Source organism: Onychomys torridus, chromosome 6, assembly GCF_903995425.1.
Source record: "Onychomys torridus chromosome 6, mOncTor1.1, whole genome shotgun sequence".
Taxonomy (NCBI): domain Eukaryota; kingdom Metazoa; phylum Chordata; class Mammalia; order Rodentia; family Cricetidae; genus Onychomys; species Onychomys torridus.
The window spans coordinates 92,072,017-92,089,058 of NC_050448.1; the positions used below are offsets into that span (position 1 = coordinate 92,072,017).

General features: G+C 44.1%; 1 protein-coding gene across 4 annotated transcripts in view; it reads left to right on the forward strand.

Moving 5' to 3' along the window:
• The window catches only part of Dbt (dihydrolipoamide branched chain transacylase E2), a 43,878-nt gene extending 26,836 nt beyond the window's left edge, over window positions 1-17,042 (forward strand). For 3 of the 4 annotated variants that reach the window (XM_036191039.1, XM_036191037.1, XM_036191038.1), the window contains exons 5-11: window positions 1,181-1,302; window positions 6,145-6,361; window positions 7,178-7,344; window positions 10,292-10,369; window positions 12,816-13,007; window positions 13,126-13,197; window positions 15,756-17,042. In XM_036191039.1, coding sequence (XP_036046932.1) covers window positions 1,291-1,302; window positions 6,145-6,361; window positions 7,178-7,344; window positions 10,292-10,369; window positions 12,816-13,007; window positions 13,126-13,197; window positions 15,756-15,923 — 906 coding nt within the window. In that variant the 5' untranslated portion in view covers window positions 1,181-1,290 and the 3' untranslated portion in view covers window positions 15,924-17,042. The remainder of the gene's footprint in view (window positions 1-1,180; window positions 1,303-6,144; window positions 6,362-7,177; window positions 7,345-10,291; window positions 10,370-12,815; window positions 13,008-13,125; window positions 13,198-15,755) is intronic. The other variant, XM_036191040.1, reaches the window with a different exon arrangement.

The following is a 17,042-nucleotide window of genomic DNA, read 5'->3' on the forward strand; positions in this document are numbered from 1 at the left end:
CCTGCTCTGGACACTTTTGAGGGTAAAAATGTGTCCATTATCTTGATCATGGTAATGATTCATGGGTATATACGTATTTAAGTTTTACCAAATTCTCTATTTTACATATGCAGTGTATTATCACAGTTATATTCCAGCAACAAAATATCTCAGTTATATTTCCAACAAAATTGATGAAATTGGGTATCTATGCTAGTGAACTTAGGAAGTAGTCTGGACAGTTCTGTTGCCTACTGATTTTAATTTTGCATATGCATCTTTTCCTTTCATACTTTCACTCTTGTATAATTTTAATTTTCTTCCTGGCACAGTCTTTTAGAAGCTTGAATTATATTACTTGTGTTTTATATTATTCTATTACCTATGCATGCACATTCAGCCACAGAAGCCAGAGATATCAGATCCCCTAGAAGTGGAGTTACAGGCAGCTGTGAGCCACCTCACTTGAGTGCTAGGAACTGAATTCCAGTCCTGCAAAGCAGTACCTGCTGTCAACTGTGAGCCATCTCTCCAGTCCCAACCTAGCATTTGAGACGTAGAAGCAGAAGGACCTCAAGGTCATTCTTCTTCACTTAGTGAGTTCAGAGGCCAGCCTGGGCTACATAAAACCCTGTATCAAAAATAAAACACAGTACTGGGTATTAACATTCTCTCTCCTAAACTTCACCCCCAGTACTGAGATTTTGGATGACCTTTCCCCCAACTTCTGTAGTGCTGGGAATTGAACTCGGGGCTTATGCATGCCAGGCAAACGTTCTATCACCAAAAAATATCCCCCTAGCCCCGTTTTTCCATCTGAGGTAGTCCACAGTTTTAGTCATAGGTCACTGTGCGTGTGTGTGTTGTATATACTTGTTCATGTATGTACGTGAGCGTGTATGTGGGGGCCAAAGCTTGATACCAAGGTCTTCCTCAGTCGCTTCCCACCTGTTTTTGAGGGACCGTGTCTCTCACTGAACCTGGAGCCCATCGATTCATTCCTGCTTCCTGGGGATGAGCCCCAGGAATGTTTGCCTCTGTGTCCCTCTCCCCCACAGTGCTAGGGTTGCATTCACGTGGGTGCTGAGGACTCAGGTCCTTATGCACTTGAGCACTTTACTGACTCAGCCGACTGGCCAGCCCCAGCACTGAGCTTTTTAAAGAGATGCTTTTGACTGAAGTTGTCTAATCTTGCTTCCAGATTCAGAAGAAGATGTTGTTGAAACTCCCGCTGTGTCCCACGAAGAACACACCCACCAAGAGATAAAAGGCCAGAAAACACTAGCGACACCTGCCGTTCGTCGCCTGGCCATGGAAAACAATGTAAGTCGTCCTAAAATTGAAGTTTGAAACTACATAGAAGGTATACATTTGTATCTCTGGGGGAGAAAAGGCAGCTCTCTGTAAATTCAAGCTGAATAATGAATGTGGTTGCTATAGTAACGTGGTCATGGCACAAAAGCACTTGGGAGGGGACAGGAACCATGGCGCAGCTGTCAAGGGAATTTGCTGCTCTTCCAGAGGACACAGGTTCTCTTCCCAGCACCCACAGTGGACGGATCACTGTCACCACCTGTGGCTCCCACTCTGGAGCATCTGATACCTCTTCTGGCACCTAGGAACACTTTCAACATATGTGACATAAGTTCACACAAACACACACACCAATAAAAATAAATCTTAAAAAAAAATAATAAAGCGCTGGGAAGAAAAAAAAAGCCCATCACCAAACTCCCAAATAAATCACACATGGAGGCTTATTCTTAGTTATAGATGCCCGGCCTTAGCTTGGCTTGTTTCTTGCCAACTTTTCTTAACTTAAATTATCCCCTCTACCTTTGCCTCCAGTTTTTCCTTTTCTTACTTCTGTAAATCTTACTTTCACTCTTACTCTGTGACTGGCTGGGTGGCTGGTTGGCTGGGTGGCTGGCCCCTGATGTCCTCCTCCTCCTTTTGCTCCGTCTTCTTTCTTCTCCCAGGTTTATCCTTCTATTTATTCTCTCTGCCTGCAGCTCCGCCTATCCTTTCTCTTGCCTTGCTATTGGCTGTTCAGCTCTTTATAAGAACATCAAGTGTTTTAGACAGGCACAGTAACACAGCTTCACAGAGTTAAACAAATGCAACATAAAAGAATGCAACGCATCTTTGCATCATTAAACAAATGCCCCACAGCACAAACAAATGTAACACACCTTAAAATAATATTCTACAACAGCTAACCTTTCTTGAGTCTTTTTAATGCCAGTGTCTTGGGACTGGGGAGATAAGGTGGCTCAGGCAGTGAAGTGCTCACTACACAAATCCAAGGACATGAGGTGACGTCCCGCTGCCACATAAGCCTGGTGTGGTGGTGCACACATGCAACCCCAGCATTCAGGACAGAGTTAGAGGATTACTGGGGCTCACTGGCTGCCAGTCTGCTCTAAATTGGCAAGCTTCAGGTTTAGTGAGAGACTCTATGTCAAAAAATAAGGCAGACAGCTTTCGAGAAATCATACCAGAGGTTGAACTGTGACCTTGACACGCACAGGCTCAGGTGTGTGTGTGTGTGTGTGTGTGTGTGTGTGTCCGCACTCCCATGAACACATACAGGAGCACCTCAAACAAGCAAACACATACATACCACTCTTTAGTTCAGGTGAATTAGAAGCACAGTTTAAGAATCCACCTGCCTGCGACTGATTTCTTAAAGAACCAAAGATCTGTAAAGGGAATGAAAGGCTACAATGGGAAGAGACTGAAAATGGAATAGTCGTGGATGTGGTAATAAGAATCTGCCAAGCTACACTCTGCTGAGACAAGCAGACTTGTGCTGTCTTTGTCCGTCTGTGTGTTAGTCAGCTTGCCATAACTCCAACAGAACGCCTGAAATAAAGCATCTAATAAAGGAGACGTTTAATTTGGTTCCAGTTTCAGTTTTCGGTTCAAGACCAATCGGCCCCATGTTTTAGGTCTGGGGGCGTCCAGCGCATCATGGTAGGAGGGAAGGAGGGGAGGCAGCTTACTCCCCTTGTCCGGGAATTGAAAAGGTCACACCAAAATCCCCTTTGATGACGCACCCTGTAGTAAGTGGGGAGTCTCCCAGTAGACCCCAACTCAAAGTTTCCACCACATCCTAACACCAGCAAATTAGAACCAGCCTTTATTTTATTTATATTTTATTTTTATGTGTGTACACATTTTTGTTTTGTTTTTGTTTTTTTGTTTGTTTTTCGAGACAGGGTTTCTCTGTAGCTTTGCGCCTTTCCTGAAACTCACTCGGTAGCCCAGGCTGGACTCGAACTCACAGAGATCCGCCTGCCTCTGCTTCCTGAGTGCTGGGATTAAAGGTGTGTGCCACCACCACCTGGCATACACATATTTTTTTAAAGATAGGATCTCATTACATGGTGCAGGCTGGCCTCAAAATCACTATATATCCCAGGTTATCTTCATAGTCTCTATTCTCCTACCTCAGTCTTCAGAGCGCTGGAATAACAGGCATTCACCACCATACCCTACTGAGCACAAGCTTTGAACACAGCCCTTGGAGTCACTCCAGATCCAAACTGTAGCCTATTCTGTGACTGTGTGGCAGGTAAAATGTCAGGCAGCATGGCTCCCTGACACTAATAAGTACTCACATGTCTCAGTTAACTTCTGGATAAGGAACTACCGTGAGACCTAGAGCAGAAAAGTGGCCAGTGCCGTTTCAGAGCTGACAAGGCCCTGAAGCCAGAGTTTAACAGAGAGACTGTCATCTCAGAACCAACGGCATCTTAACAGTCATCACAGTCGTTTAGGCACGCGTGTGCCAGGTATATGTGCCAGGTGCTCTATACATCTGATTCTGCAACAGCCCTGCAGGGTGAGAAAGGACAGAGAGGGGTGATAATGTTTCCAACCCAAAGTAAACAGCAGAACTGGGAGTGCAAGGAGAGTTCTGTTTATACAACCTGAGTTCTTCCCATGCTGGCCAGCAATGCAGAGAATTTCTGAGAAAAGTAGTTGTTACTATGGGGGTGGGGGAAGTTTGTATCATGCAGATGTGTAGTTGAATTGTAGAAATGTTACTATAGATCCAGACAATTTTGCCTGTGAGGAACATTCAAGGACACACTCTATGATGTGTTCTGCCTTGTGTGCTCATGGGCAAACACTCCACAACTGATCTGCACCCCTACCTTTTTAGGGGGAAAGTTATAAGTAGATGCTATGTATCCTAGTCTCATCTGGAACTTGCTATTGTAGCCCAGCCTGGCTTTAAATTCACAATCCTCCTGCCTCTGCTCCTAAATGCTAAGATTATAGTCTTGTGTTTCCATGCCTGGCTTCTCTGTATCTTTTCTCTCACTTTGTGTTGTTGTTGTTTTGGGTTTTTTATTCTTCTCTCATACAATATATCCCAACCCCAGTTTCCCCTCCCTCCACTCTTCCTGAATCCACTCCTCTGTTTCCCTTCAGAAAAGAGCAGGCTCCCTGGGATATCGACCAACACATCATAACAAGATCCAATAAGACTAGGCACAAACCTTCATATTGAGGTTGGGTGAGGCAACCCAGTAGGAGGAAAAGGGTCCCGAGAGCAGGCAACAGAGTCAGAGACACCTCCACTCCCACTGTTAGGGGTCCAACAAAAACACCAACCTATACAACCATAATATATGCTGAGGACCTAGCACAGACCCATGCAAGCTCCGGATTGCCATGCCAGTCTCTGTGAGCCACTATGAGCCCTGCATAGTTGATTCTGCGGACCGTGTTCTCCCGGTGTCCTCAACCCTTCTGGCTCCTACAGTTCTTCCCTCCTTCTTCCTCGGGGTGCCTGAGCTCCAAGGGGAGGGGCCCAGTGGAGAGCTCCAATTTGGGCTTTTTCCCACCTAATTTTTAGCAGTAGGTCTTTACATCTGCTCCCATCAGCTGCTTGAGAAAGCTTCCCTGTGGTGATACATTGTGTACCCTAATAAAATTTGCCTGAAGATCAGAGAGACAAAGGAACAAGCCACTGTCACCGCTCACCTCACCAACTCCTCAGTCTGAAAAGGCCTCAGCTGATAGGCCTCTAGCCCAATGAGCTTCCTCAGCTGAAAAGCCTCTAGCTGAAAGGGATGCTTCTGTCGAAAAAGCCTTTAGTTCCTGTCTCCTCACACCTTATTTACCTTTCTCCACCCAGCCATCACTTCCTGGGATTAAAGGTGTGTGCCACCACTGCTCTGTTTTCTCTCCTAGACTGAGTCAATCTCATGTAGTCTAGGGTGGCTTTGAACTCACAGAGATCCAGAGGATCTCTGCCTCCTGAGTGCTAGGATTAAAGGTGTGTGCCACCACTGCCTGGCATCTATGTTTAATCTAGTGGCTTGTTCTGTTCTCTGATCTTCAGGCAAATTTTATTAGGGTATACAATGTATCACCACACCTATCTGATGATAATTGAGCTAAGCACCCATCTAGCACATTATATTTCTTTTAAAAAATCAATATATATTAATTATACAAAATAGAGGGTTTAATTTATAAGCAATAAGAATTATGAGAGAAGATCTAGAGAGATGGCTCAGTGGTTAAAATCTCCAGCTGCTCTTCTAGAGAACCCAGATTCGATTCACATGTCAGCCAACAACTAGCTTTAACTGGTCTTCGGTGATCTGGAGTTCTCTTCTGGCCTCTTTGGGCACCAGGCACACAAGTAATACACAGATATTTGTGCAAGCAAGACAATATAACAAGTAAAGAAATAAAAACTCATTACAAACAAAAAGAATTGTGAGAGAGCAGAACATGGTGGCACACACCTTTAATCCCAACACTCAGCAGGCAGAGGCAGGTGAGTCTCTTGAAGTTCAGGGCCAGCCTGATCTACATAGTGAGTTCCAGAGGGAAGGGAGGGAGGGAGGGAGGAAGGAAAGAAAGAAAGAAAGAAAGAAAGAAAGAAAGAAAGAAAGAAAGAAAGAAAGAAAGAGAATTATGGGGAGAGATTTAGAGATTTAAGTGGGCAAATGAATAGCAGTGTGCTAAAGGTAACAGCCACTTACACAGAGGTCCTGAAGCTGATTTCTCAAAATGATGAAAATGTTGCTCCCTCGAACTAAGTTATTGGGCAAAAGTTTTTACCTTACTTGATTACTCTCCATTTTTAAATTTCAATGATAGATTTGTTTTTTAGAATGAAAATGTGTTATGTTTTAGATTAAGCTGAGTGAAGTTGTTGGCTCGGGAAAAGATGGCAGAATACTTAAAGAAGATATTCTCAACTTTTTGGAAAAGCAGACAGGAGCCATATTGCCTCCATCACCAAAAGCTGAAATAACACCACCTCCACCACAGCCCAAAGACAGGACCTTTCCCATGCCAATATCAAAGCCTCCAGTCTTCACAGGCAAAGACAGGACAGAGCCCGTAACAGGTAACAGTAACAGCAGTTCCATGAAGCCATGCTGATTTGTTTCACAGACACTACCTCAGGAGATGTGTGTTCATCGAATGATGCTTTCCATTATTTTTTGAGTCAGGGTCTCACTATGTAGCCCTGGAACTCAATATGTGGACCAGGCTGGCTTTAGAGATCAGCCTGCCTCTGCTGAAGGAGACCCCTGCTGTGGGCTCCCTCCGGCACCTCGGATTAGGCACAGACCACACCCAAGCACCTGTTTTCACAGAGGAGAGAGATCCGTTTTAAGCCAGGAAGAGAAGTTGAAGTGGCCGCTTTCTGACTCAGGAGAAAAAAGAGCAGCCAGTGACCTGCAGGTGTCATTTTTAAGAGGAAAAAAGGGGAGGTCTGTGTTAGAATGGGCTAGGATGCCGTGGTATATTTTGACTGGGCATGCTAATTTGGTGAGCCAAAGGAGGCTTTTGATTGCTGGACTTCAATGCTTTGATATCTGGACCTTGGTGGTCAGCCTCAGGAGGAAGAAGTGTTCAATGGAGGGAACAGACCTTGGGGCCAGCTTTAGGAATGTAATGTAACGGTTTTTAGCAAGGCAGAGGGAATTAGGAGAAAGGCAAGGCCTGCCAGAGCCATATTCTAGTGGGCTAGTGTCCCCTCATCTGCCTCCCAAGTGCTGGGATTAAAGATGTACACCACACTGCCCAGCTTTCAATTCTTACTAACAGAAAAGTTCAAACTCATCATGAAATTATAATGACGCAATCCACTATTTTTCTAATTTGTATTGAAAAATAACATGCCGGATTTATATTAAATGGATTGAGTTTCTTCTAGGCTTCCAAAAAGCAATGGTCAAGACCATGTCTGCAGCCCTGAAGATTCCCCACTTTGGCTATTGTGATGAAGTTGATCTTACTGAACTGGTTAAGCTTCGGGAAGAATTAAAACCTGTTGCTTTGGCTCGTGGAATCAAACTCTCCTTCATGCCTTTCTTCTTAAAAGTGAGTGTCACTAATTCCAAGCGAGGTCCCAGAGGACACTGCCACTTGTTTGTAAAGATGTAGTTCATTGGTTTGCATTAAAATACTACTTCATACCTTACCATCAGACTTAGAAAAAAAATCCAAACCCACTGTCTCTTTGTTTCATAAGAATTTATGCAATTGAAATGTGTTATATTTTTATCTACTTACCTCCTTATTCATTTATTTATTTATTTATTTATTTATTTATTTATTTATTTATTTATTTTTGGTTTTTTGAGGCAGGGTTTCTTTGTGTAGCTTTGTGCCTTTCCTGGATCTCACTCCATAGACCACGCTGTCCTCAAACTCACAAAGATCCACCTGGCTCTGCCTCCCGAGTGCTGGGATTAAAGGCGTGTGCCACCACTGCCCGGCACCTCCTTTTTTAAAGATTAATTTTATTTTATGTTTAAGTTACATTTATATTTATTTAGTGTGTGTCTGTGTGCATACATGCATGCATGTGCATTGTTAGAGTCTAAGAGAAGTCCCATAAAAGACCACCAGTCACATATGTAATCAGCAAGAGCATTTAATAAAAATTCCAGCATGCAGGGGTCAACCATCTGACACAGTGGCAAAAGGCTCACAGGCTCCTTTTAAGCAGGATTAGGGAATTCCAGCTATGGTTACGTGGACTTTGAAGTGATTGGGTAGAGACCCTTTTTGGTACAGGAATCATTTTTTGATTGGCTCATGACATCTGGTCAGCAACTGTGTCTGCTGTGTCAGGGGTCTGTTTGACTGAAAATAGCAAGAACAGATCCTGCTTGTGGCCAGGTAGGACCCTGATTGGCGGATTGGCTACCAGACTGGACATACTTCCTGGGGGTCTGATGGAAGCCAAACATGAGTCAGCATAGGATGGTGGGGTAATATGGGGCAGAGGTCTTCGCAAACTGGCCCCTGGAAAAAAAACCAAAACCAAAACCAACTGGCCCTGTAAGGTCAGTCCTGTTACAAGAAGGGATGGCCATTTCATGCATGAGTGTGCTTGTGTGTTTGTGTGCTCAGGAGGACAGCTTGCAGGAGTCTGTTTCCTCCTTCCACCTTGTGAGTCCCAGGGATTGAGCTCAGGCTGTCAGGCTTGAAGAAAGTGCCTCACTCAACTCCCTGAACCATCCCGCCAGCCCAAGATTTCTTTGTTTGTTTGTTTGTTTGTTTATGGCAGGGTTTCACCAAGCAGCCCTGGCTGGCCTAGAACTTACTATGTAGACAAGGCTGCTTTCAAACTCACAGAGATCAATGTGCCTCTGCCTCCTAAATGCTGGGATTAAAGACATACACCACAATACATGGCTATTTAGTGTGTGTGTGTGTGTGTGTGTGTGTGTGTGTGTGTGTGTGTGTGTTCATGCAAGTGGCTGCAGAGGACAGAAGAGGGTGTCAGTCAGATCTGGAGTGAGTGTTGACAGGCCGTTGTGAGTCATTCAGCTTGGGTCCTAGGAAGCAAGCTGTGGGTCCTCTACAGGAGCAGCTCATGCTCTTAACCACTGAGCCATCTGTCCACTTTAGTCTAGGAGGAGAATTGTGCCGACAGCCGAGGAAAGCCTTTCATTCCGGAAGGGTCGTCGGAAAGTTCTGGTTTGAGCTAAAGGGAGACATGGCACCTCGCAGTGGGTGTTTGTTTCCGTGTGTCCAGCACATTCATGGGGGCTTCTGAGAATCATTTCCAGGGCTAGGCCTTGAGACCGTCAGGCTTGGGTGAGCATGCTACCGACAGTTACCCTGAATTTTCAGAGCATCCCAGACGTGGGGATATTACTGTCCCACTCTCCTCTGAAGAGGCCTCAGAGAGGTTGGGACCCCTGTCACGGACAGTAACTAACAAATTCACTAACAAACGGAAAAGCCACATTTCTGGTCTGGCCTGGTCTGGTCTGGCCTGGCCTCCCACTCAGCGTTCTCCTCCTGCCCTTTCATCAGTCTACCAAGATGAATCATCCTTTAATCAAATCATATCACTTCCCGAATCTTTTCAATAGTTTCCATTCAGTGTCTTTAGGATGCTTCCCCAAGTCCTAGAGTGGCATACGAGTTTATGCTGACTACCCATCCAGTCTCCTCAAAATCACTCCCCGTTTTAATCACCTTGAGCTACACATATAGTCGCTGGGTTATGCAGTTTTACCTGAAATACCCACCAAGTGTCTCCCCCCATCATTTTGTTGTTTTGTTTATTGTTTTTGAAACAGAGTTTCACTAGCTAGCCCAGGCTGGCCTGGAACTCACAGTCCTGCCCCAGCCTTCCAAGTACTGGGATTACAGGCATGAGCTATCTTCTTACCTGGCCTCCTTTTTCAAATATCTGTGCATCTTAAATATCAAATCAGTTCAGATATTGACTCCAGAAACCTCTGTGGCTCTCCGGTGTATGGGCAGGAGAGAAATGATCTAAAGAGAAAGGAAGTATAAAGAAAAGCAGAGGAGAGATTCAAGGGGGCAGCTCTGCCCTTGATTAAGCCAAGGACACCTGTGCCCACTGCCTCCAATGGTCACTTTAGGTCATTGTGTGTTCTTCCTACAGAGAAATGGCCTACCTGCATTTTTGTCTTTGAATTCCTAACCTGTTTTTGAACTACTGGCTTGCTTCTTATAAAAATCTAAATCTACATGTTAGTGAGGAAATCGCTTGGGACTGAGACATTTTCTTTGGTCCTTCGGCAGCCTGCATGATTACTTTGAAAATTCCCTTCCTGTTTGCAAGTGACCCGACCACTTTATCATTTGTTTTTAGATGAGGAGGGCAACCTAGTTTCACCAAGATTGGGATAAGAGTGGACGTGATAAGCCAGGCAGTGTGTGGCCTTGAATTTACACTCGGCCTAAATCAAGTAGTTCTCTTTCCCTTTCCTTTCTACCTCCATTACTTCCGTCCTCTATGGCAAGAGTACTCATGCGACATTGTCTTTTTCTCCCACAGGCCGCTTCTTTGGGCTTGCTACAGTTTCCTATCCTCAATGCCTCCCTGGATGAAAACTGCCAGAACGTCACCTACAAGGTTGGCCATGCATTGTGAAAATCCTCACTGTACTAGAAGATGGTGTACGTGTACTTGTAGGTTAGAACCCTCTAGGATACTAATGTCCCCTTTTCAGACAGGAGTGAAAGGTGCAGCACAAGCCGTTTAGCTGAAGTGTAATCTGTTAGCTTTGTTTTCACAAGGATTTTGTCAGGTGTACAGCCAATGCACTTTCGACATCCTGTCGAGTTTCCGTTGAAAATGGTGCAGCTATACAGATGTGGTGTGGGTGTGTTACTCTGTTCAGCATCTCAAAAGAATCACTTCTCCCAAGATTAAGTTTCTGGGATTTTAAGGAAGAGAGCCATCTTAGTTAGGGTCCCTATTGCTGTGACGAGACACCATGACCATGGTAACTCTTATAAAGTAAAACATTTCATTGAGGTGGCAATTAAATATTATAAAATAAAATATTTTCAGAGGTTTAGTCCATTATCATCATGGCAGGGAGTACAGCAGCATACAGGTAGACATGGTGCTAGAAAACTTTACATCTTGACTGATAGGCAACAGGAAGTGGTCTGAGGCACTGGGTGGTATCTTGAACATATATGAGACCTCAAAGCCCACCCCCAAAGTGACACACTTCCTCCAACAAGACCACACCTACTCCATCAAGGCCACACCTCCTGATAGTACCACTCTCTTTGGGGGCTGTTTTCTTTCAAACCATCACAAGAACAAATTTTTTTAAAGTATGTGTAGGTAGGAGCATATTTCTTCATGTGGGAATGTGCCTTTGAGTACAGGTGCCTGCAGAGGCCAGAGGCATTGGTTCACTTGGGTAGAGTTACAGACTATCGCGAGTCTCCAGATGTGGGTGCTGGGAAGTTAATTTGGGTTCTCTGGAAGAGCAGCAAGTGCTCTTAACTACTAAACCATCTCTCCAGCCCAAAAGAGAGTAATTCATAATAATAATTTTTTAAGTAATACATTTGACTCCAGTTTGAGTGAAATCTTCTGTTTGGAGTGAAAGTGTCTGAAGACAGAATTCTTGCAATGTTGATTCCCATATTCATCCCCATTAACAATACTCAGCTAGCAGTAAGTGTAGGGCTGCAGGGAGGTGGTAGCTCAGTGGCAGAGTGCTTACCCAGCATCACCAAAACACAAAAGGTACATGCAGGTAATGCAAGCGATCTGATCAAAGCTACTGCAGTGTGCCTAATACAGTGAACTCTTTATTTTTATCTTAATCTTTTTTAATATAGCTTAGTTTAAAAACTAAGAGAAAATGTTTGCCTTTATTCCTATGGCCTCAGATACTCCCTTTTCACGCTAATATTCTTCCATGAATTCATTTAAGTAAGATAAATTTTTCTTTAATTTGCTTTTCTCTTTTTCATTTAATATGCTGTGGATATCATCACACATCAATGGATGTGATGTTATCATTTATTCAGTCAGTGACCTACTGGCAAATATTTTGTTATAGAACTATCTGATGCTGCCCCCACCCCTCACCCAGTTAATTCCTTCATTTATTTCCTTCGCACGGGTTTTTACAAATATTGTATGTCTCTTCATGATGGAAAGAGGACCGACCCCTGCAAGTTGTCCTCTGACTTCTGCATGCATGTCATGGTGTTCGTATGTACACATGTATGCACACAAATGTAATTTTAAAACTTACAAAGAGACTATTGTCTCTAAAACAATCTTTTAAGCTTGGTTAAAGTATTATTATTATTTATTTTATTTTATTTATTTTTGGCTTTTCGAGACAGGGTTTCTCTGTGTAGTTTTGGAGGCTGTCCTGGATCTCACTCTGTAGCCCAGGCTGGCCTCGAACTCATAGAGATCCACCTGGCTCTGCCTCGCGAGTGCTGGGATTAAAGGCGTGTGCTGCCACCACCCAGCTTGAATGATTATTTTTTTAATTTACATTTATTTTACTGAAGGGGGAACCTGGCGCCAGTGTACATACGTGAGTGGAGGTTGAGGACAATTCACAGGAGTTCTCTCCTTTCACTGTGTGGGTTCTGGAGTTTGAGCTCAGGTTGGCAGCGCATGCCTTTACCCATAATGCCGTCTCATCTACCCAAACTACTTCTTCTAAACGACTTCTACTCTAGTGAAAGTGGTGACTGCTTTGTCTCTTGGCCCTTTGGCTTTTTCAGATACAGTCTTGCCCTATGGCACAAACTGCCTTCAAACCATCAGTCTTTCTTCCTTGGCCTCCTGAATATTGGGATTACAGTGCACCACATGCCTAGCTTGGTGAAATAGTTTAGTATCTTTGTTTCAGAAGAGAGTAGGGGGTTGGGGATTTAGCTCAGTGGTAGAGTGCTTGCCTAGCAAGCGCAAGGCCCTGGGTTCCGTCCTCAGCTCTGGAGAAAAAAAAAAAAAGAGAGAGTGGAATTTATCTTTTCTTTGTTGTAAGCTTATGTATTAAGAGTCTTACTGGGTGATTTTTATTTCTTAGGCTTCTCACAACATTGGAATAGCAATGGATACTGAGCTGGGGTTAATTGTCCCCAATGTGAAGAATGTTCAGGTCCGCTCTGTATTTGAGATCGCCATGGAACTGAACCGCCTCCAGAAACTGGGTTCTTCAGGTCAGCTCAGTACCGCCGACCTTACCGGAGGGACATTCACTCTTTCCAACATTGGCTCAGTAAGTCATAGTGTTCAAATTCAAGAGTGTAACTTGCATTTCTGATCATATGCTCAAATAGAATACAGCTCGTCATCTATCAGGCATTCCCTGAGAGCTAATTTCCCATTCTTCTCAGATTGGTGGAACCTATGCCAAGCCAGTGATCTTGCCACCTGAAGTAGCCATCGGGGCCCTGGGAGCAATTACGGTATGTATAGTGAGGAACTGCAAGACAGTTTCAGCAAGTTGGAAGATTGGACATGAAAACTCAGCGCTGAAGGTTTTCCTCCGCCTTCTAGTTTGAGTTTGTGAACTTTGGCTCAGTGCGCCTATTTCTTTTCTTTTCTTTCTTTCTTTCTTTCTTTCTTTCTTTCTTTCTTTCTTTCTTTCTTTCTTCCTCTCTCTCTCTCTCTCTCTCTCTCTCTCTCTCTCTCTCTCTCTTTTTAATGTGCATTGATGTTTTTGCCATGGGTGCTGGGTCCCCTGGAACTGGAGTTACAGACGGTTGTGAGCTGCCATGTGGATGCTGGGAACTGAACCCTGGTCCTCTGGAAGATCTGTCAGTGCTCTCAACCACTGAGCCATCTCTCCAGCCTATTTCTTCCCTGTTTGAATTGGATCAGAGGTCACTGTACAGTTCCAGATGGCTCGAACTCTGGATTCACCTACTGGGGTTACAGGTGTGTGCCACCACACCTGACAAAATGCTGATTTCTTGGTCTTGAAGGTAATTGTATTTTGAACAAGAATCTAGGTGATGCCCCCAAAATGATCTGTGGCCATGTTTTAGGATTTTTAAATAGGGGTATAGGGTTGTGACTCTCTCTCTCTCTCTCTCTCTCTCATTCTCTCTCTCTCTCTGTATGTGTGCGTGCATGCATGAGTACTCCACACATATACAAGGGCTACACCCCCCCCCCACACACACACACACGTACACCATAGCACTTGTGTGGCAGTTAGAGGACTACTTCAGGAATCAGTTCTCTCCTTCTACTATGTGGGTTCTGAGGTTCAAATTCAGGTGCTGGGGCTTGGCGGCAAGCACCTTTATTTGTGGAGCCATCTTGCCTGGCCTATTAATAATAATAATTATTATTATTCTAATAATAAGTTAGAACTTATGTTTTGTACACTTCTTATTTATTAATGGCTGAGGGTTTTTGTTTTCTTTTTGTGTGAGGGGTGTGTGTGTGTGTGTGTGTGTGTGTGTGTGTGTGTGTGTGCGTGTGTGTGCATGTCTTCGCGTGCTCAGAGGCTAAAGGGTGTGGGTGTCCCCCTCTATCACTCTACGCCTTATTCCTTTGACCCATGATCTTTGCTGAACCAGGAGCTTGAGTTTTTCAGCTAGGCTGACAGCCAGCAAGCCTCAGGCACCTGTTCTGGGCTAGGGTTACAGGTATGTGTAGGGTCACACCCAGGTTACTACCTAGGTGCTGGGATCTGAATTCTAGTCCTCTTGCTGGCTCAGCGTGGCTCTTGACTGTTGAGCCGTCTCTGTGGCCCCAGTAGCTGATGTTTAATGTACATTTGTTTTGTTATTACCTGCTTCTTGGTACCAAGGATGGAACTTTGTGCACGCGAGGCAAGCACTCCCGTCAGTGAGCCACCCCCAGAGCCCTAATGTATGTTTTTCAGCATAGCCTGTCATGGCTTGGGATTTTCGTTTTTAAGATGGGAAAGCCCTGCCTTTCATGACATGCTCTCTGTCACCTGCTCTGGAGGTGACTGAAAGGGCCTTGGAGTCGGCACAGAACACATCCAGACACCAGATTCTCAACACAAAGGGGGTTTTATTACCCTGGAGGGACAAGAGGTAGGGATTGCCTCTGGACCTGACAAAGGCATACAGCAGGTATTTCTGCAGGTGTGGTTTTTAAGGAAAAACGAGGAAGTCTGCGTTAGGGTGAATTGGTAAGTCCTGATTGGACATGTTAGCCACTGTAGCCAAATAATGAATTTTTGTTGCTGGACCTTGGTGTTTTGATAGTTAGACCTTGATGATCAGTCTCAGGGATGAGTCAGTGGCCAAAAAAGGGACAAGACCTTGGTGGCTAGCTTTAGGAATATAATCTAACAGTTTAGCAGGGGAGAGGGGAAGGGGGCGGGCAAGACCTGCTGGCTCCATGTTTGCCATGCTCGGGCCTGTTAGAGAGCCCATCAGTGACCGTATCTCTCACTTCCCTCTCTTCCCTCACAGTAGCTGTCAGACTCCTTTATGTTCCTCTGACAATCCCATCATGCCCCAGCTGCCTTCAGTGAGGAGTCCAAGTATTTTCCTTGTCTTGGTTGTCTTTTTTTGGTTTTTTGGGTTTTTTTCGAGACAGCGTTTCTCTGTGTATTTTTGGTGCCTGTCCTGGATCTCACTCTATAGACCAGGCTGGCCTCGAACTCACAGAGATCTGCCTGTCTCTGCCTCCCAAGTGCTGGGATTCAAGGTGTGCGCCACCACTGCCTGGCTTGGTTGTCTTTTTTTTTTTGAGTTTGTAAGAGTAGTTAGCACACAGTGATTAATACAAGTTAACTATTTAATGTAAATATTGTATATGAGGCAGGAGATACCTTGAAGAAGTTAAAGCTTAAGACATATCCCCCCAAGGGTGGGGGAAACAGGGAGGCAGCCTTTTCAGAAGCCCTGGGGGGTGCCCACTGGTTGGCAAGGAGGAAGGGTTCTGGACCTTATACCATTATTGCCAGATCTTCCTTCCACTCAGAGGGAGGGAAAATTTACCCTTGTTTATTTTCAGTTTTTTCCTTTACTTCTAGGCCCTTCCCCGATTTGACCAGAAAGGAGACGTTTATAAAGCACAGATAATGAATGTGAGCTGGTCAGCCGATCACAGGATCATTGATGGAGCCACGATGTCACGCTTCTCTAATCTGTGGAAATCCTACCTGGAAAACCCGGCATTTATGCTGCTAGATCTGAAATAATGCAGATAAGACGTCCTTGAACATTTTGCGTTTCCAAAGAGTACGTGAGGGCTGTCTGTGCCAGCATGGATTCTTGTTAGAGTTGCATTAGAAGTGACCTAAGTTCCCTGCTTAAGGCTCTAGAGCACAGTATTTATCACTGTCATGCTAGGCTCTGCTGAAAATGAACGATGGTGTAATGATTGCCCCGGGGTATCACGTTGTGTAGGTCAGAGGGTGACTTTAATATGGTGCTGAGATCTTTGTGTCAATGAGTTGAAACAGGCAACAAGACAAAATTAGTGTTATGAAAAGGCAAGTAGCAATGTACACGTGGTGTTTGCCATGTTTCTTTCTTTTTTTAATTTTTTAACTGACGTTTTTAGTGAAACTTAAATTATACTTCACTGGGGAAAAGGAATTTATATTCCAGTGTTTTCCATTTCCCTACAATCATGTTAACTGTTCTACCAAATAAGTGCAATTCCGCTTATCTTTTCAGATGATGAGGTGTACTCTTGCCTTATGTATAAAGTATCATCTATAAATGTCTTAGAGCTGAAATTAGCATTATTTACAGGGGAAATTCTAATCTGGTCTTAACTATAGTTTTACAACCAGTAAGGCTGTGACAGGTAAATGTTTTCAATGGATCAACTTCTAGAGCTGTGGTGATGCTTTGGCATTTTTCTGGGAAATACTTGACTTTCCAAACTCACTTTGTGACATAAAATACCATAAATACAGCAGCCATTGACTAATTTTTTTTTTAATGCTTAGAGGTTTGTTGCCTTTTAATTTTATTGATCTTCAGCTAAACACAAGAAAGAGACTTGGAATCTGTTCTGTTCTCCTGACCCTCAATAGAAGCAAGAATAGGAAAAGGGTCATACAGGAAATTGTGGACTAAAATTAGTTTATACAGAAATGCTACTAATGATCATCTTGATAAAGGTCCACTTTAATCAGATAGCATCAGGATTAATCTAATTCAAGGCTGGACAGGCCTTTATTCCCAGCACTTGAGAAGCAGAGACAAGTGGATCTCTGAGTTTGAGACCAGCCTGGTCTGCACAGTGAGTTCCTGGACAGCCAGAGATACATAAAGAGACCCTGTCTTTAAAAAAAAAAAAGAATCAA